General features: G+C 38.1%; 1 protein-coding gene and 1 long non-coding RNA gene across 4 annotated transcripts in view; both read left to right on the top strand.

Moving 5' to 3' along the window:
* Nucleotides 1-17,764, top strand: part of LOC311278113 — a 415,099-nt gene that overhangs the window by 239,977 nt on the left and 157,358 nt on the right. The window lies entirely within an intron of this gene.
* The window catches only part of ccnf (cyclin F), a 39,987-nt gene that overhangs the window by 11,018 nt on the left and 11,205 nt on the right, over nt 1-17,764 (top strand). For 2 of the 3 annotated variants that reach the window (XM_084388303.1, XM_084388305.1), the window contains 9 exons: nt 8,680-8,834; nt 8,927-9,033; nt 10,545-10,612; nt 10,700-10,896; nt 11,744-11,797; nt 12,786-12,890; nt 12,979-13,056; nt 14,599-14,747; nt 15,933-16,097. In XM_084388303.1, coding sequence (XP_084244429.1) covers nt 8,680-8,834; nt 8,927-9,033; nt 10,545-10,612; nt 10,700-10,896; nt 11,744-11,797; nt 12,786-12,890; nt 12,979-13,056; nt 14,599-14,747; nt 15,933-16,097 — 1,078 coding nt within the window. Of the gene's footprint in view, nt 1-6,993; nt 7,223-8,679; nt 8,835-8,926; nt 9,034-10,544; nt 10,613-10,699; nt 10,897-11,743; nt 11,798-12,785; nt 12,891-12,978; nt 13,057-14,598; nt 14,748-15,932; nt 16,098-17,764 lie in introns of those variants that run through there. The other variant, XM_084388304.1, reaches the window with a different exon arrangement.

Genomic DNA, 17,764 nt, shown 5'->3' with positions numbered 1-17,764 from the left:
TTTCCATGTCCTCGCTTTCCACTTCTCAAATGTGCTCAGGCACTACCTAACCACAGGTAATTTCCCACAAGCCGAGCGTGCCGTGTGAAACGTCCATGCCCTTCCACCAGAGACTCTAAACTCTAGTTAGCGTGTGAATGTTTGAGCAGGAAACAGGTTGATTTAGGGAAAAGGGGAAAAGGCCACAGGAGGCGACTCTGGGCGTGTGATGGTCAGGGTAGATTACAGGAATCCTGGCAGTGAAGCTTTTCCTCCCCGTTCCACCCAGTCTTGACTTTAGAGCCGGCCGGCGGTGACCTCTCCCGCTCCACTGAACTCTCCGATCAATTACACCAGCTCCCTTTCCTGCCTTTTCACATGCACACGGATTCAGCGCAACTTCAGCACGCCTGCTTCCTCTCTGAGTGCTGAGAAAAGTGGGTGGCTTTAAAAATAGGTCACATTTCGTTGAACTTTAAGTTGTTAATTGAGTAGTGATAAAAGGCAAAGCTTTTTGCTTTCCGTTTTATTTGTCAAAAAAAAATGTTTTTAGAGTATTCCCTCACGCTTCTTTTTCTCCAAGTGGCAGTAAAATACAAGGATGAAAAAACTGGTGTTTTATTTTACTGGCCAATATACTGTTTTTATTGGCCAAAGAATGTAAATAACTTAATTTTTTTAATTTTCTGTAAATGAAAATGTGAGCCGCTACCATGATAGTTTGTTGTGGGTGGTTACCAGGGCGATGATATGCAGTATCTAGGGTGTTACTATGTGGTTGCTATAATGCTAGGATATTTTGTTTAGTTGCCATGGTTTTCTGGGTGGCTTCCAGGGCATTGCTATGTGGTTTCTAGGTTGTTTCTATCCTGTTTCTATATTCCGGGTGGTTGCTAGGGCATCACTAGGGTGTTTGGCTGCTTGCCAGGGTGTTTCTATGTGGTTACTATGCTGTTAGGGTGTTTTTTTTTGTTTCTAGTGTTTTCTTGGTGGTTGCCAGGGCATTACTATGTGGTTTTGTTGTTTCTATGTTCTGGGTGGTTGCTAGGGCATCACTAGGGTGTTTGGCTGCTTGCCAGGGTGTTTCTAGATGGTTGATATACTGTAAAGAGGTTTTGTTTGGTTGCTAGTGTTTTCTGGGTGGTTGCCAGGCAGTGATTGTTTCTATGTTGTGTCTATGTTGTCTATATTTTGGGTGGTCGCTAGGGCATCATTAGTGTGTTTTTCTGCTAGCCAGGGTGTTACTAGGGTGTTTTTTGTTATTGTGAGGGTTTTCTGTGTGGTTGCACAGGGCATTGCTATGCTATGTTGTTTCAATGCGTGTCTGTGGTGGCTAGGGCATCATAGGGTGTTTAGCGGCTAGCCAGGGTGTTTTTTTGTTTTGTTTTGTTTTGCTATGGTTTTCTGGGTGGTTGCCAGGGCATTGCTATGTGGTTTTGCTATTTCTAATGCTGTTTCTATATTATAGCTGGTGGCTAGGGCATCATTAGGGTGTTGCTAGGGTGTTTTTTGTTGTTGCTTTGGTTTTCTGAGTGGTTGCCAGGGCATTGCTGTGTGGATTTGTTGTTTCTATATTCTGGGTGGTTGCTAGGGTATCACTAGGGTGTTTGGCTGCTTGCCAGGGTGTTGCTATGGTGTTTTTTGCTGTTTCTATGCTGTTTCTATATTTTGGGTGGTTGCTAGGACATCACTAGGGTGTCTGGCTGCTTGCCAGGGTGTTGCTAGGGTGTTTCCAGATGTTTTTTATGCTGTAAGGAGGTTTTGTTTGGTTGCTTGGGTTTTCTGGGTGGTTTCAAGGGCATTGATATGTGGTTTCTAGGTTGTGTCTAATCTATGCTAGGGCGTTTTTCTGCTTGTCAAGGTGTTGCTAGGGTGTTTCTAGATGGTTGCTATATGCTGTTAGGATGTTTTTTTGCTATGGTGTTGGTGTTTTTGGGAAGTTAGGTTGTTGCTCACTGACTAAAGTCAAAAGAGCCTGCGTTCGGTTTGCAGTGTATTCTTCTTTAAGTGTATACTATTATTAAGTATATTATGCACCCAAAACTTTTATTTAGATTTATTTTATTTTATATATGCATCACACAAATCTTGGGAAAAATGGAAAAAAGTACTCTCTACTCTAGATATAGCTCTGGTCCCTTCTTAAATGTCAGTCAGTGGGATTTTTTTTTTCACAAGCACAACTAAAAATACACCATATCCTACTTAATATAGCAAACAGTCCATAATCATCTTTCCAAAGCTGAAGAGGGGATGTGCATGTGATAATTTTCATTAATGATTATGCTAAAGCTGCTAAAACTGTCTCACACTTAACATCTCTGTCCCAGAACGCACAATGCACAGAGGCAAACTGCAGTTTGATATAATCTTTCAAAGAAGTCCTTGCGTGGCTTTTAGACGTCCCATTTTGTGCCATCAAACAGCCTTTTCCCGAGAGGGGGGTGAATTATCCCTGTGAGGAAAACTTGAGTAGGGTAAATGGAGGTGCTAAATTGACTGTTGCATCAGATGGCAGGGTGAACTCTACCAGATGTTCCACTGCATTTATCCACCAATTAAGCAGTGAGAGTTTCCTGGAAAATTGCCTGCTTGGGGTCCTTCAATTATCCTCAGATTCAGCTCACACAGGGAGAACTGCACGGCAGGAATGTCAAAATAAATAAGGATGATCCGTTTTCCTGTTTCACCAAGACAAATATTTGGACTAATAGGGTTCAGTGAGTTTAAAATAACCAGCTGTATCCATGATTACTAAAATATGCAATTAGAAAGAGAATTTGGCACCATTAATCGAGAGAGCTGATGAGTAAATAAACACAAAGTCTCTCATGAACATGCTGATGCAATGCAATGGAAATACAGCATTTATATCTTTAAAAGGGTTAGAACTGGTAGACAAACTGATGGAAATGCATGCGAATCGCAATTGTGACACATAACAGCTTCTCCAACAAGAAAAAAATGTAGGGCGAGACTAGATTTTTTTTCCATTGGGAATTCATTGGATCGTAATAATAATTTTGGAGGGAAATCGACAGTTCGAAGTTCAGTGAGACAGATTTGATTAATTCTGTTAGGTTTTGTGCTGTTAGATTGGAATTTCTATGGAATCACTCCTTTATTGCAGTTTAAATGTTTTTTTTTTCCCGTGCACATCTTTTCATGTGCCCTCGTAATCTTAATCAAAATAACTTTCCCTCCCTCTTGCATCTTCTCTTCTCTGATGATGTGTTTACTGGTGCGAGGGCGGAGCAACCTGTCACTCACAAGGGATCCACCAATAGCAAACCACAACCATCCAATCAAATCCACATTGACAAAATCAAGCCCCGGCCTACATTTGTTCGAGAATATTTTACTTAAAGCTGCAGTCCGTAGCTTTTATGGGTTAAAAATTATCCAAAATAAATTTTTGAGCAAGTACGTAACCAGCCAGTGTTCAAAACTATCTGCTTGCCTTAGCTCGATTCAAAACGGTAAGCTTGTAATAATGTTTTTAATTCCAGTGGTACTGGTGGATTTCCGCGGGACATTCGAGCATGTCTTTGTCATTACGTCACATCTGTACACATAAAGAAGGTGTCTCGGCTAGTAGGCTATGTTGTGTGTGAGGATGTTGGAGGTGGAGATTTATAGCCTTTTCTCACAGCACTTGATATAGTTAAACTTATCGATTTGATGGCGGATCCAGAAAGGTTCAAACGACAATCACCAGTGACAACTGGAGATTCACCCGTTGTAAAACGCGAAAGACTGCAACCGGGCCCATGCGAAAACAAGGATAAATATTAGAAGGGCATTAAATGTAGGCCTAGTCACGCAATGCTGATGTTGTTAACATTAACAATTTGAGAACAAAGTATAATTTGCACGGTTTGACGTGATATGATAAGCGATCATTAGATTTAATAAGCGCGATTTACTGCAATGCTTTTTTCCCCTTAGTTGGTCAGAACAAAAGTGGATGTTACTTCTTCAGACGACAATTTCCGGTGAAAATTCTTATGTTGGTCATACTTCCAAAAAGTAGAATCTGTGATTGCGAATGACAGTGTTCACACCGGCGCGGTGATGGACAGCCGCACATTCTCCTCAAAACATTGGATTCATCCGTGCTGTGCCATGCCGAGGCACAACGCACGTAAAGTTGATAATTTGGCGAATAACTGCAATTGCAGATTTCGAACAGAGATGGCGACAAAGAGGAAAAACTGCGGACTGCAGCTTTAAACATCACAGGAAAGGAAAAGACATCACAACTTCCATTTCATGCCGACTTTAAAACATTCAAATCTGTTTGACATGTATTAGGCAAGGCAAGGCAAGGCAAGTTTATTTATATAGCACATTTCATACACAATGGCAATTCAAAGTGCTTTACATAGAAGAAATTAAAATAATAAAAAGAAATAAGAATAATTAAAACAGTTTAGAAAAATAAAAATAAAATACAGTACAGTACAAACAGTCGGACGAGCATTGGCACAGTGCTCATTCATTAAATGCATAGCAAAACAGATGTGTTTTATATGTATTAAATCTGATTATCAATTATTTTCAAGTTGACGTCCTCATGTAAGCAGCCCCTCACTGATTTATTCCCATTCTGTTCATTTTCTCAAAATTGTGTAAATAATCAGAGTTATATTTACTAAAGTTCAAGTGCCTGATCTTGACCTGAACATATTTCTGAAAGTCTGTTTAACACAGAAATACTTAGACACAAGGATACTTATTTTTTTAATAGTTACAAAGTTCAGTAGGCTTTCTGTGTATGAACCCTATGCCGAATTTTAAGCGTGCTGCTATATCTCACGTTTATTTTACATATCTCCCACTGAGCTCACGAGACAATCACAAACAATCAACTGGAATCTTCCAGATCCTCTGAGAGACACGATCCGCTACACCTGGATTTCCATCTATAATGTTGTTTCAGGTTGCCTTGGAAACACGTCCATGGTCAATACAGCCCTCATTTGGACCCTTTCATTCTTCAACAGGTGCACACACTCCCATTTAATGCTGGTCATTTGGAAAGCAGAATTCTGTTCCTTTGTATAAGCGTAATTTACGCCATGAGTGGAGGCTGTTATCTCTGTGCCAGTTCAAAAACCTTCAGACCTTCATTAAGGTTTATGTGAAGTAAAAAAAAAAACATCTTTCAACGAGAGAAAAACAATAAACGGATGAATATCATATCACAAAAAGTACGCACTAGCATCTAAGCAAGCTTTATATGTGCCTATAACTCAGTTAGTTGTTTATATTCATTACTTGTTGCTGCCAATAATCTAATTCTCAATGACCGACTAAAGCACCTCTTGCTCTTCACACTGTCACTTGATTAGATTACTGGCTCAAATGTGTACAAGATGCTTTCTTTAACAAGATGCAAAGCTTTTATGGCTTGAATAGACACTTAAATCATGCATGCAGTTAATTGGTATCAATAGCTTTTTGCTACACTTTTAAAATAATGCAATATATGCACAAGCCTATTGATAAACAGTTAATATTGAGGAACGCATCATGTATAACCAAACAAAAATGACATGAATTGTGACTCAAATGAATAGTCATTCCATTATATGTGTGGCGTTTTCCTCCTGTTCTCTTTGTCTATGCTGAAAGCCACTAATAATCACTCTGTCAGATGTGACAGGCTTGATGAAAGCTAATCGTCAGCGCTTTGTGACGGTTACCATGAACACACAACCCTCATTCATGACAAAGTCTCAATGCACTCTTAAAAATAAAGTTTTTTTTTTTTTTTTTTTGCTGCGATGCCATAGAAGAACCATTTTAAGTTCCCTAAAGAATCTTTCAGTGAAACGAACATCATTTAAAAAATCTAAAGAACCCTTTTCCACTATAAAGAACCTTTTGTGCAATGCAAAGGAATCATTAATGCAAATAAAGAACCTTTATTTTTAAGAGTGTGTGGTTGAAACCTGCGTTCAGAGCCATCCAGACACTGATAAACATGTGAGAATGATTTAACTTTCCTGTACTGAAAGACATTGTGTCAAAGGTCTTATTTGTGAAATCCACAATATTTCATTCTGATTATTAGGTCTCAGCATTTTGCTGTCTGTATGTTTGTAAAACGACTGCTGAACTGTATCGACCATTGACCCAAACAATCAATAGCAATTAGTTTTATGCCTGTCCTTCTCACATAATTAAACTCTAATTAATAGCTCTTCTACATTTATTTATTTGGTTTGTTTTCATAAAAAGACCCCAGTGAAAAATAAATATACCAACATTTATTTGAAATACATTTGTTTTGTGCTAAGTGTAGGCTACTACAAATACATGTATTTACATAGTTATGTAGGCTACTTAATATAAATATGCGATTGTACTTTTGGTATACTAAATTGATATACTTAAAGTCTTTATACTTACTTTAGTAACCCGGAAATAGTGCTTTACATATCTTGCATTTACTGATTTTATACAGTGATCATACTATCCTTAATAGTACAATGTATTATTTAATACATGAAGCCTAGTATATTATTATTTCATAATTGTGACAGTTTTTTTTTTTTTTTTTTTTAAGCATATGAGGCAAGTTCTATCTAGTATGCTTTAGCTGAAAGTGTGTTTAGTTTATTGCATTACAGGCTCGTTTTGAGGGTTGTTTTGGACGTAAGTCTTAAAAATTAATTTGATTTAATATATGAAAAAATACACATTTCTTCTGACTGATTTCGCTAATTTTATACAATGATATACTACATCTCCCAGAATTCTCCGAGCGAAGCGAACCCCCCTTAACCACTCCTGTTCCACAGCACTGCAAGCGCGTAATTCGAAATAGCATCTTTTCAGCCAATACATCGACGCCTTTTATCCGTTCAGAAAAACGGACCAATGGCGCTTCGAGGTTTACGCGAAAGCCAATCAAAACGCAGCAGCGACCGTGATGGGCGTATCCGTCTTCTGGCCAGTGAGCGTCCAGAGTTGATGTTTAAACTGTCCGCGCAGGCGTGGCTAAGCGATCGGGGGGAGGGGTTTAGTGGAAGTTGCATGGTTGGGTCAGAGGAAAGTTGTGTTTTAAACAGTCCAACACTATTAGTTAACAGGAATTAAGTAGGTTAATCAGTAAAACTGATTATATTAATTTAAGGTCTAATACTCACAGATTTAAGTATTAATTGCGGATCACTGTGAAGCATTATCGCTGCAAACTGAATTCTCCAATCCTTCCTTGAAATGAAAGCGGGCGGTAAGTAACGTTAACTACTTTATTCTTATCGAATAATACATTTTTCAGTTGTAAATGCCTATGTTCATATTTCATCAACATTGATGAACATTTATCTTTCGATTACATCATAATCAGAGCTGAATATATATGTTTTAATGCTTACAAAGTTGAGACGTACTGACCCGTTAACCTGTAACTTATATAATTGAAGTAAACTTTCATTACTTCAATATAAATATTCTTCCCATATCCATAACTGTGTTATTGAATTGTCCTTTATACATACTCTGAGGTAATATCTCCTAAAGATAGGTCAGTTGTCCTCTGTCCCATAACTGGTTTATGAATAAGGAGGGAAAACTGGCTACTGGTTGTGAGCATGTCAAAACTGCCATTGCAAACTAACAAAACTATCCGTTATTAGTTACAGTTTGTGTTTTATAGTTGTGTTAATGTATCTTTTAAGCTTTTAAATTAGTTTAAACCGTAAATAGCCTCTTCTGGTAACCGATATTTTCGCAATGCAACATCTTCGTATACACAAATACCATGGTAATACCATGTTTTAATGGGCTTGTACTGTGGTAGTACCGTGATATTGTATTTACAGTCATGCCAATAACGCAATTTTGAATTTGTTTTTCCTTGAAGTACCTTGGTGTAACAAGTATATACCATGGTATGAATATATTAATATTGGCACCACAGTGTAACGTTATTTGAAAGTACCACACTTTTACTGTCTTTATACCATACTAGTAATGTTACCACTAAAGTACTTTTTACAGTGCTCAACCAATAAGGGTTTTTGTTTATTCATATTTAATGGTCAGTTTCCAATATAATGCAGATATTCTTTATTAAATACAGTTTAATGCCATACAATAAGATGTAGCACCTACCTGTATGAATATTTGTTATAGACTGTTAATAAACTAAAACATTTAAGAACAGAATATGTGCACTATTATTTGACCAAACTGTAGGTATATTTAGGCCTAATGAATAATTAGTTCACCCAAAATGAAAATTATCCCATCATTTACTCAATCTCTACGCTTCAGACGGCCTTCATTTTATGATGGATGGATGGATGCGCTTTTTGGGCCTCAAAATCTCAGTTACTATTCACTCCCATTATAAGCTTGGAAGAGCCGGGATATTTTTTAATCTAACTCATATTGTGTTTGTCTGAAAGAAGAATGTCATATACACCTAGGATGGCTTGAGGGTGAGTAAATCATGGGGTAATTTTCATTTTTACGTGAACTAACCCTTTAATGGTCCAAACAAACCCAGTTATTGATATTAATAATCTCAAAACGGCCAGTTAATCGACTAGTATAGGCCAGAATAACAGTGACGCACTGCAATTTCAAGAAGTTCCTGGCCGCACACTGATTGCCTGCAATTAAATTCAAAATGTGATTCAGTGTTGTTGGTTAATCGTGATTTTCTTCATTCTCCGTTTGTAGTGCTCCACTGTCGATGTGCCAAATGTTTCTCTCTCCCCGTCCGGAAGCGTGTCCGAAAGCGTGCGTCTGCCGTCACGCTGCTGTCTCTTCCTGAGGAGCTGCTCCTGTACGTCCTCCAACGCCTCTCCGCTGAGGATCTCCTCTCCGTCAGAGCGGTTCGTCAAGATGGACGCCTTACTTAAAGCCTCAGAAATTCCCCATTAACTAAAAGTGCATTTGTGATGTTGAATGTCATGTGATCCCGCAGGTTCACTCTCATCTCCGTGACATTATTGATAGTAACTCAAGCGTTTGGGCACGAGTGAGCTTCAAAGACCGCTGGCCGGCCCTCAACACCGTTTGGCTCTTTGAGAGGTATGATATACAACAACGTTTGCCATATTTACCATACTATAAACCATATTTTACAGTTGTTTGTGGTTAAGTATTTTAAAGAGTCTGGAAATTCATGATTCTCATCTTTTACTCATTCCTAAGTCGATCAAAACCCGTAAGACTTTCGTACATCTTCGAAGCACGAATGAAGATGTTTTCAATGAAATCTGAGAGATTTCTGCCTTTCCATATAAAGACTGAAGCTTCAAAACGTCCATGAAGAGATCGTAAAATAAATCCATGTGAATCGAGCGGTTTAATCCAAGTCTTCAGAAGAGGCACGATCGCTTTATATGATGAACCGACTTAATTTAGGCTTTTATTCACATATAAGCTTTGATCAGCGCACAACATGCATAAAGCGCTCACATATTGTAAACTAAATGACATAAGGGTGAGTAATTGATGATAGGACTTTCATATTTGGGTGAGCTAACCCTTTACAATTCATTCAGATCAGTTTGTGGACTATTTAAGGACATGTTATAGGTAGATACATTCACGGTAGAAATGATGGAATTTGAATAATTTCATGCCTGAACATACAGGTGAAACTCGGAAAATTTGAATATCGTGCAAAAGTTCATGTATTTCAGTAATTCAAATTAAAGGAGAACTCTGGTCAATTTTAACATTGAGCTCATTTTTTTGTACATTTGGAGTGCTGTCAGTACAGAGAACAACGACAAAAATCCTGTTTTCGGTCGAAGTCCACAGTAGTCGATTGTCGAGTTCACGCGCGTGATCATAGGTACTAAACCTATGCGCATGAACTCGACAATCGATTACTGTGGACTTCGACCGAAAACAGGATGTAAATACAGGTATGTGCGCTGGCTGAATAAACATCATTTTTTATATATTTCTTTCATATCTACTGCCGTCAGATTCACCCGTGTTCACTCAGAAGGAATCACTCACATGACCTGTGCACTTGTAATGACACATCAAGGATGTTAAGAGCCAAGAGGCTAAAAGCAGGTTTAAAACTTGCCCCATTGAAGTCAACAGGGTGCAAATTTTAAAACCAGGATAACACGGTGTAGGCAACACCGATTTTTGTCGTTGTTCTCTGTATTGACAGCACTCCAAATGTACAAAAAAAATGTTAAAATTGACCGGAGTTCTCCTTTAAAAGGTGAAACTAATATATTTAGTATATATGTAACTATATACATATGCATGATTATACTTTTCAGAGGGCCGACATTTCTGTCTTTAATATCCTTTATTGATTTCATGTAGTATTTTAATTTTCTGAGATTTTGAATTTGGGGTTTTCATAAGCTCAAATCATCAAAATTATAACTTTTGCACAATATTCAATTTTTTTGAGTTTCACCTTGAATATATTTTTTAAATATAGGTTTTTTTCAAAGCTCTGTTTTCATGGTAATGCCTAAATTGTGATATCCAAAGCATGCTAGTTCCTGTTCGATGTCCTTAATTCCACATTTGAAATGAATTTTCTCATCCTCGACCATATCTAGGGCTGCGGAGAAAGGAAACTTTGAAGCTGCTGTGAAACTAGGAATTGCGTATTTGTACAATGAAGGACGTAAGTTTCTACAGTCTTTTTTTGATTGAGTGATGTAATCGTCTGAGTGACCGATCAGAGCTGTAATGACGTGTGCATGTTCTTCAGCGTCGCTCAGCGAGGAGGGTCGTGCCGACCTGTGCGGCCGCATGGCGTCTCGATACTTCAGCCTGGCCGAGAGCCTCAGGTCCCCGCTGGCCGAGCCGTTCATCTGGCTGTTCATCCGCCCGCCCTGGTCCATGTCTGGAGGCTGCTGTAAAGCTCTGGTGTACGACCAACTCCAAGCCGAGTGTGAGACCAACCTGGTGAGACATTCCTGGAGTTCCCAGCATTCACTTCCACTACAGTTCAACTCCTTCAGGCCCAGTACACGCTTACATTTCTTAGATTTGCATATGTTACAGCTCTTAATGCAAGTGTTAAGCTAAAAATTAAGTTTATAGTCGGATATATGTTACAGAGTGAAAGTAGGTATTTAACGAGACCAAATTCGGATTGGGAACTGAAAAAAGTATTAACTAACTGAGTATTAGTTTTTTGGAAACACTTTACAATAAGGTTTCATTAGTTAACTACATGAGTTAACCTTGAATTTGTATTAACTAACGTTAACAAATACTGTACAAATGTATTGCTCGTGGTTTAGATTAGTTCATGTTAGTTAATACAATTAACTAATGTTAACAAATGAAACCTTATTGTAAATTGTTAACAATAAATTGTATATATATTTTTTTTTATATAAATTAGCTGGTTATTGTAAACCCAAACTCCAAGAATTATTTATCATATTTTCCATAGTTTGTTTCTCATTAATTTAGTTATTAATACTGTTTACTATTAAAATCATCTGATTTTTAAATGAGAATTACACACACACACACACATACACACATAAATAAAATACACAATTGTTGATAAATATTTTTTTCTTCCAAATATTCATTTGGTTTACATTTCTTTTTCTTCCTCAAAATATTGTCAGTATGGGATTGTTTTTTCTTTTCTTTGTTCCTCTCTCATGACAACAAAATTGACCGGAATCTATGTAATCATATTTATCCAATTTATATTTGTCAATCATGACGCAGATGCCATCTAGTTCTAAACACATCCTAATGTCTCTTTCTTTCTTTCTTCTGGTCTGTATAGGAACGGAGAGGGATGTTATATTACTGCATGGCTAGAGTCCTCCAGCTGTTTGATGTGAGTTGGTTTTGTTCTTGAAAAGATGGCCGCCTAATCTGATATTGATTGTGTAAACGGATGAACAATACTACCAGTCTCATTGTAGCATCACGGAATGGTTTATACTCTCAAAATAGAGCGTGAATACGAATTTCCGACATCCACATGATGTTCATCATTACCATGGTTAAAGGGATGGTTCGAAGTAGCATCGAATGCACGAATGATGAAGTCCATACACAGAAAACATCAAATAAGCAGCCCACACCCAACTTAAAGGGATGGTTCGGAGTAAAATCAACCTAGGGTCCTTTGCACCATGACCTCGAGCCAAACTAATTGGTCCAACATAAATAATATGAGAACTAAACACACTGTGGCCAACCTAACCATCATTTTATCACCATAAAATGCTGTAATAGTGCTTTAGTAATTAGATTCAGGGGACAGTCTGCATTTGTTTAGCCACCATGGAACACTGTGTTATTTTAATATTTTTATATATTATTATAGTATGTATTAATACAAATTGACTTTTACATTTTAAATATTCATTTTAGTTTTAATAATTAAACTAACAAAAATGACAAACACACATTTATTTCCATTTTTAGACTTCGTAATTTTAGTACTTCAAATTAAACTTAAGTTAGTTACCAAAGCAACATTTGTAAAATAAATACATTTTGGCCCCTTGGTCGAACATTATTCAAGTTAGAGCTTATTTAGAGATATCAGCCCAATGGCTTAGTGCAGGCGCTAATGGATCCAAGGATGTATCTCGTAAATTACCCCACTAAAAATGCAAAAAATGAAAATGAAAGTTTGTAAGCACATCAGGAGTTTATTTAAATAACACTTGCCTGATGGCTAATGCTACCGCTAACCAGACAATATGTCCCAGAGAAACGCTTGTGTTAATGAGTGCAGCTCCGCTCTGGTTCTCCCGTAACCCCCTTGATCGGCAGGTGTTAACTCAATCTGTGACTCTGTGTGTGTGTGTCAGGATGAGGAGAAGCGTGAGGAGGCTACGTCCATGCTGAAGGAGTCGGCTCGTTGCGGGAGCGTGCAGAGCTCGTATCTGCTGTGGGAAATGAACCGCGGCACGTCGGTAAGAGCTTCTTCAGCGCTCGTGATGTACGTGACTCCTGTATCTCTGCAGGCTGTGTGCTGATCGCTGGTTTATTTTCTGTCCTCAGATCGCTGACCCCGGCAGGTATCTGCAGTGCATGCGCACACTCAGGGACTACGCTGCTAAAGGATGCTGGGAAGCTCAGGTGACTGGAGAAATGACGTGTAGAGAAAATTATAGAGGACCTTTTATGCTTTTTTTACATGTTCGACTTTCTTTAGTGTGTAAGTAATGTTGCTGTTTGAGCATGAAAAGATCTGCAAAGCACAAAGTCACTCCAGAGGGAGTTATTCTCTATATCAGTAACACTGTCTCTGAACTCCCTGAAACGCCTCCATTGTAGTCTTGAGTTTTGTTCCGGGAACAAACACGTCACAATAAGAGTGGTGCAGGTATGATGTCACTTTGTAGGTCAACCTGCAGTTCGCATCGCGCTGGTTCCCTCGACAAAAACCCAATAGGATTTTCCAATTGGCTTTTGGATTATCAAAAAAAAAAAAAAAAATGCACAGTTTTGAAACCGAACGTTAAGGGTTGTTTTAAGGACATGTTTGTGCATGGCCATAGACTCCCATTCTAAAGCGGTCATGGGCAATTCTAAAATAGTCAAAAAGTCGAGACAGGAACCATTGTCAACATTTCTTTGTCCACCACTCTTGTTCATCCAAAACAAACTACAAAATAGACTCAAAGTGTTAAATACCGGAATTATCCTTTAATCTTCTCGACAGCCTCTGTAGTCCCATTTACCTACTTGTTAGCAACAGCCTATTTCAAGACACGTAACCGCTTAAAAAAATCACGAGTGGGGGGGGGGGTAATACTGATGTATTTTATGCCGTAGAATAAAACGTGAAACTGTCTTGAGCTTGTATTCACCACAGACCTTATTTAAAAACCCATGGTCTTTGGGACGATGGAACCGGAAGTGCTAAAATGTAACTCCGCGTTTTAGCCTACAAAGTGATGTATCCCCCATTTAAATAATTCCCGCCCAAGGCATACGCAAAATAATGGATTGAGGTTAGTAGTGCAAATGCTGTTTTGTGTTAAGAATTTTTTTTTGTTGCTTTTGTCAATTTTTCCCTACCTATATTTTTTTCTTAACCAGCTGTCATATAACAAATTGTGCTTTTTATTTGTAGTTTTAATATGCTGTATTTTTTGTGCATCATTTGAGAACAAAAACAATTACTTGACTTGAGAAAAAAAAGAACGAAAGCTGCACATAAAATACATTTTTATAAAATATATTTTTCCTTGGATGGCTCAGCCTTCAGTTTATTTTCATTTTTTTACCTTGGTTGTTTCGAAAATGATGACTGTGATGGGGTGTTTGGTGAAGTCATTACCAACCATCCGTCTCCATTATTCCTCCATTCTCACAGTGTCAGTGCTCTGAGTGCGCTCATAATGGAAGTGCACACCCTGGGAAAGATGCGTCATATTTCCTGTTATCTCATCTGGAGGTTTTCTCTGCCATTGTTGACATTGACTTGTAATAATCAGCAGCTGTGCCAGATTGAAAGCCACTCTGATGTGTGTAAATGGGTTTGGATGGGGGCTCTTCAAATGAAGAGTGATGCTTTTTTTTGTTAAAATCTGTTCATTTGTGATGCCATATTAAACACACACGCACACACACAGGGTTTCATGTTTATCTAACTTGTCTGTTCTGATCTCCCAGCTGGCGTTTGCGAAGTCATGTGGCACCGCTAACCCTCTGGGTCTGGAGCCGCGGGCCTGCGCTGAACTCGTGGCCCAGTTCTTCCACTCCGGGCCGTCACCCCTGCAGTACCCGCTAAGTCTGCAGGGACAGGACATTACCACTAAGAGGTACGTCATCAACTGTTTGGACAAACGCCCATCTCAAAATACTCCTACAGTGTTCACAGTATACAGTCATGGAAAACCTGCAATATCAGGGGATTTTAAAGTTGTTGTTTCTTGGCTTGAAAGTCACATTTGTTTGTTTTGTCTAACTTTAAAACATAAATAGAAATGCATATGAATTTTTTTTTTATTAACATTGTTTAACTTTTTTATTTTTATTATTATTATCATCATTATTATTATTTAACATGGGTTGCAAACGTTTTTTAGACCCTAAAACTGTTAATAATCATGGTAACACTTTATAATAAGGTCTCATTAATGCATTGATTAACATAATGAGCAATACATTTGTTATTGTTACACTAATTTATTCTTTGTTAATGTTAGTTAACTGTTTGTTGTTAGTTCAGGTCCATTAAATATAATATTAACACATACAACAGTTGATTTTAATAATTTATTATGAAATGTCGAAATTAACATTAGTTAACATGAACTAACAACGACAAATACAAGTATTAGTGTAGTTAACTAATGTTAACAAATGGAACCTTATATTAAAGTGTTACCAAAATCATTTTCTGTGATTTATAAATAAAGCTTAAATAAAGAAAATATAAATATTAGATGGGGAGGAAAAAATGTATTTGTTTTATTAATTTATTTTACAAATGTTGCTATGGTAACTAACTTAAATAAGTTTAATTTGAAGTGCTAAAATTACGAAGTCTAAAATGGAAATAAATCAGTTATAGCTATATAGAAATGTGTGTTTGTCAGTTTTGTTAGTTTAATTATTAAAGCTTAAATGAATATTTAAAATGTTAAAGTTAAGTTGTATTAATACATACTATAATAATATATTAAAATATTAAAATAAGTGTTATTTTTATAGTGTTGCATGCTTTTATATTTCCAGCAAAATCCCTGTGAATATATTGCAAATATTCAATACTTATCTCTAATACCTAGTGGTGGCTAAACAAATGCAGACTGTCCCCTGAATCTAATTACTAAAGCACTATTACAGCATTTTATGGTGATAAAATGATGGTCAGGATGGCCACAGTGTGTTTAGTTCTTATATTATATATATATATTATTGAATCACTGATTCTGAACAAATCCTGTGTCCTTTGCTTTTCAGCTTCATGTTTTACTCTCATCACCCGTATGTTTTTGCAGGTATATACTGGTGGACTGGCTGGTGGAGGTGACCACCATGAAGGACTTCTCCAGTCAAGTGCTGCATGTGACCATCGGATGCGTGGACCGCTATCTGAGCCTGTGTTCAGTGCCCAAGGCCCAGCTGCAGCTCCTGGGCATCGCCTGCATGGTGATCTGCACTCGGTGAGCAACGAGACGCTCTGCTGATCGTGTTCTTGAACTGAACGATTAATCGTTAAAAGATTGCAATGTTAATTCAACCACCCAACGCAATCTTTTTCCTAAATCACAACGATTCGACTATGTCTATTAAACCTTTGACGAGTACGTTCACAACGAGCGTATTTGCAATTGAAATATTCATTCAAGAGATTCGTTAAAAAATGTATTCATCCTGTAAATGAATCAAGAAGTCTTTATGAGTGAGTCTAGCTACATTACTCCACTTATATAGTCTATTTGAAGGAATGAATGAAAACGAGTGAGTGAATTCGGACACTGATACCCCTTTTCCACCAACAAGAACCGGGTGCTGGTTCAGAGCTAGAGCTATTGCCAGTTCGGAGTTGGTTCGACTGACGAGCTTACTAAGAACCGGTTTGCGTTTCCACCGGCCAGAGAGCCACAACAGAGCTATATCTTACGTCACTGCATACGTATCATGTTGCTCAGCAACGCGCGTGCGGCAGCGCCAAACACAAACACACCAGACTTGTTCGAGTCATGCATCGGCTTCTCGCAGAACGATCAGCACATGAAATCAAAGCACTGCGAAAGCGATCAAAAAGCACAAGGAGTCGTATGATCTCCAAACACTCCCGCAGCTCTGATCGGTCCACGCTGCTCCGATGCATCTCGAACAAGGCATCAACAATAATAGACGTTGCGTTACTATGGATGCTCATGGGTTTGCGAAAATAAATCGGCATCCAAACACGGCGAATCCAACGCGTTCGTGCAGCTCGCCGTAACTTACATAGACGGATATTATAATCGAGCTGCTATTAGCTCGACTAGCTGCTATTTAAAAATGGCGGTCACAAGTTTCTCTTCAGTCTTGTTGGCCATGGTAACCCCGCCCCCAGCCTCTGACGCAAGCGGTTCTTCCTTGGCTCCGTTCTAGACCCTGCAATGATTTGGTGCTACTTAAGAACCAGTTTTACTGGTTTGGAGCTGGTGCTTTGGCGGTGGAAAAACAAAGAACCGATTTGAAACTAGGCTCTGGCTCCGAACCAGCACCAGCTCTGCCTTGGTGGAAAAGGGGTATGAGTGCGCCGGAAGGGCTAGCACTTTTGCGTAGTTTGTGCTGATTAATAATCATTTGAAACTTATCAAACTGACAGCTCCAGTAGTATTGAGAAGATTTATCTTGAACTCTGGCGTAAAAACTATAAATTTGACTAAACAATTTAATAATCAATTATATAGGAATTTCTACCTGTATGATATTACGCTGTAGCCACACTGAACCAGCGGTTTGGAAAATAGATGGCGGGATGATTCGGCTGCGGGCGCCATCTTCTGGCCCCATGACTATCACAGTGCATTATGGGTATTCTCTAGCCGTTGAGTGTACATCAGTTGTACACTCATTGCAGTGCATTGTGGGATTGAATGAGTGCACTTGATAACGTCCACTATGGTTTGGGATTTTAGGCGATTTTTGAATCATTCATTCAAGAGATTTGTTCCAAAACATTGTTTCATCCAGTAATAAAAAGAGTTAAGTCTTTGAGTGAGTCATTGAATTACTCATTCAAGACATTTGTTCAAAAACATTGATTCATCAAGTAATGAAATGAGTAATCTTTGAGTGAGTCATTGAATCATTCATTAAAACCGATTTCTCA

Source organism: Rutilus rutilus (assembly GCF_951802725.1).
Source record: "Rutilus rutilus genome assembly, chromosome: 1".
Taxonomy (NCBI): domain Eukaryota; kingdom Metazoa; phylum Chordata; class Actinopteri; order Cypriniformes; family Leuciscidae; genus Rutilus; species Rutilus rutilus.
Note: the sequence above shows the minus strand (reverse complement) of the source record. Positions and strands in the feature narration are given on the sequence as shown.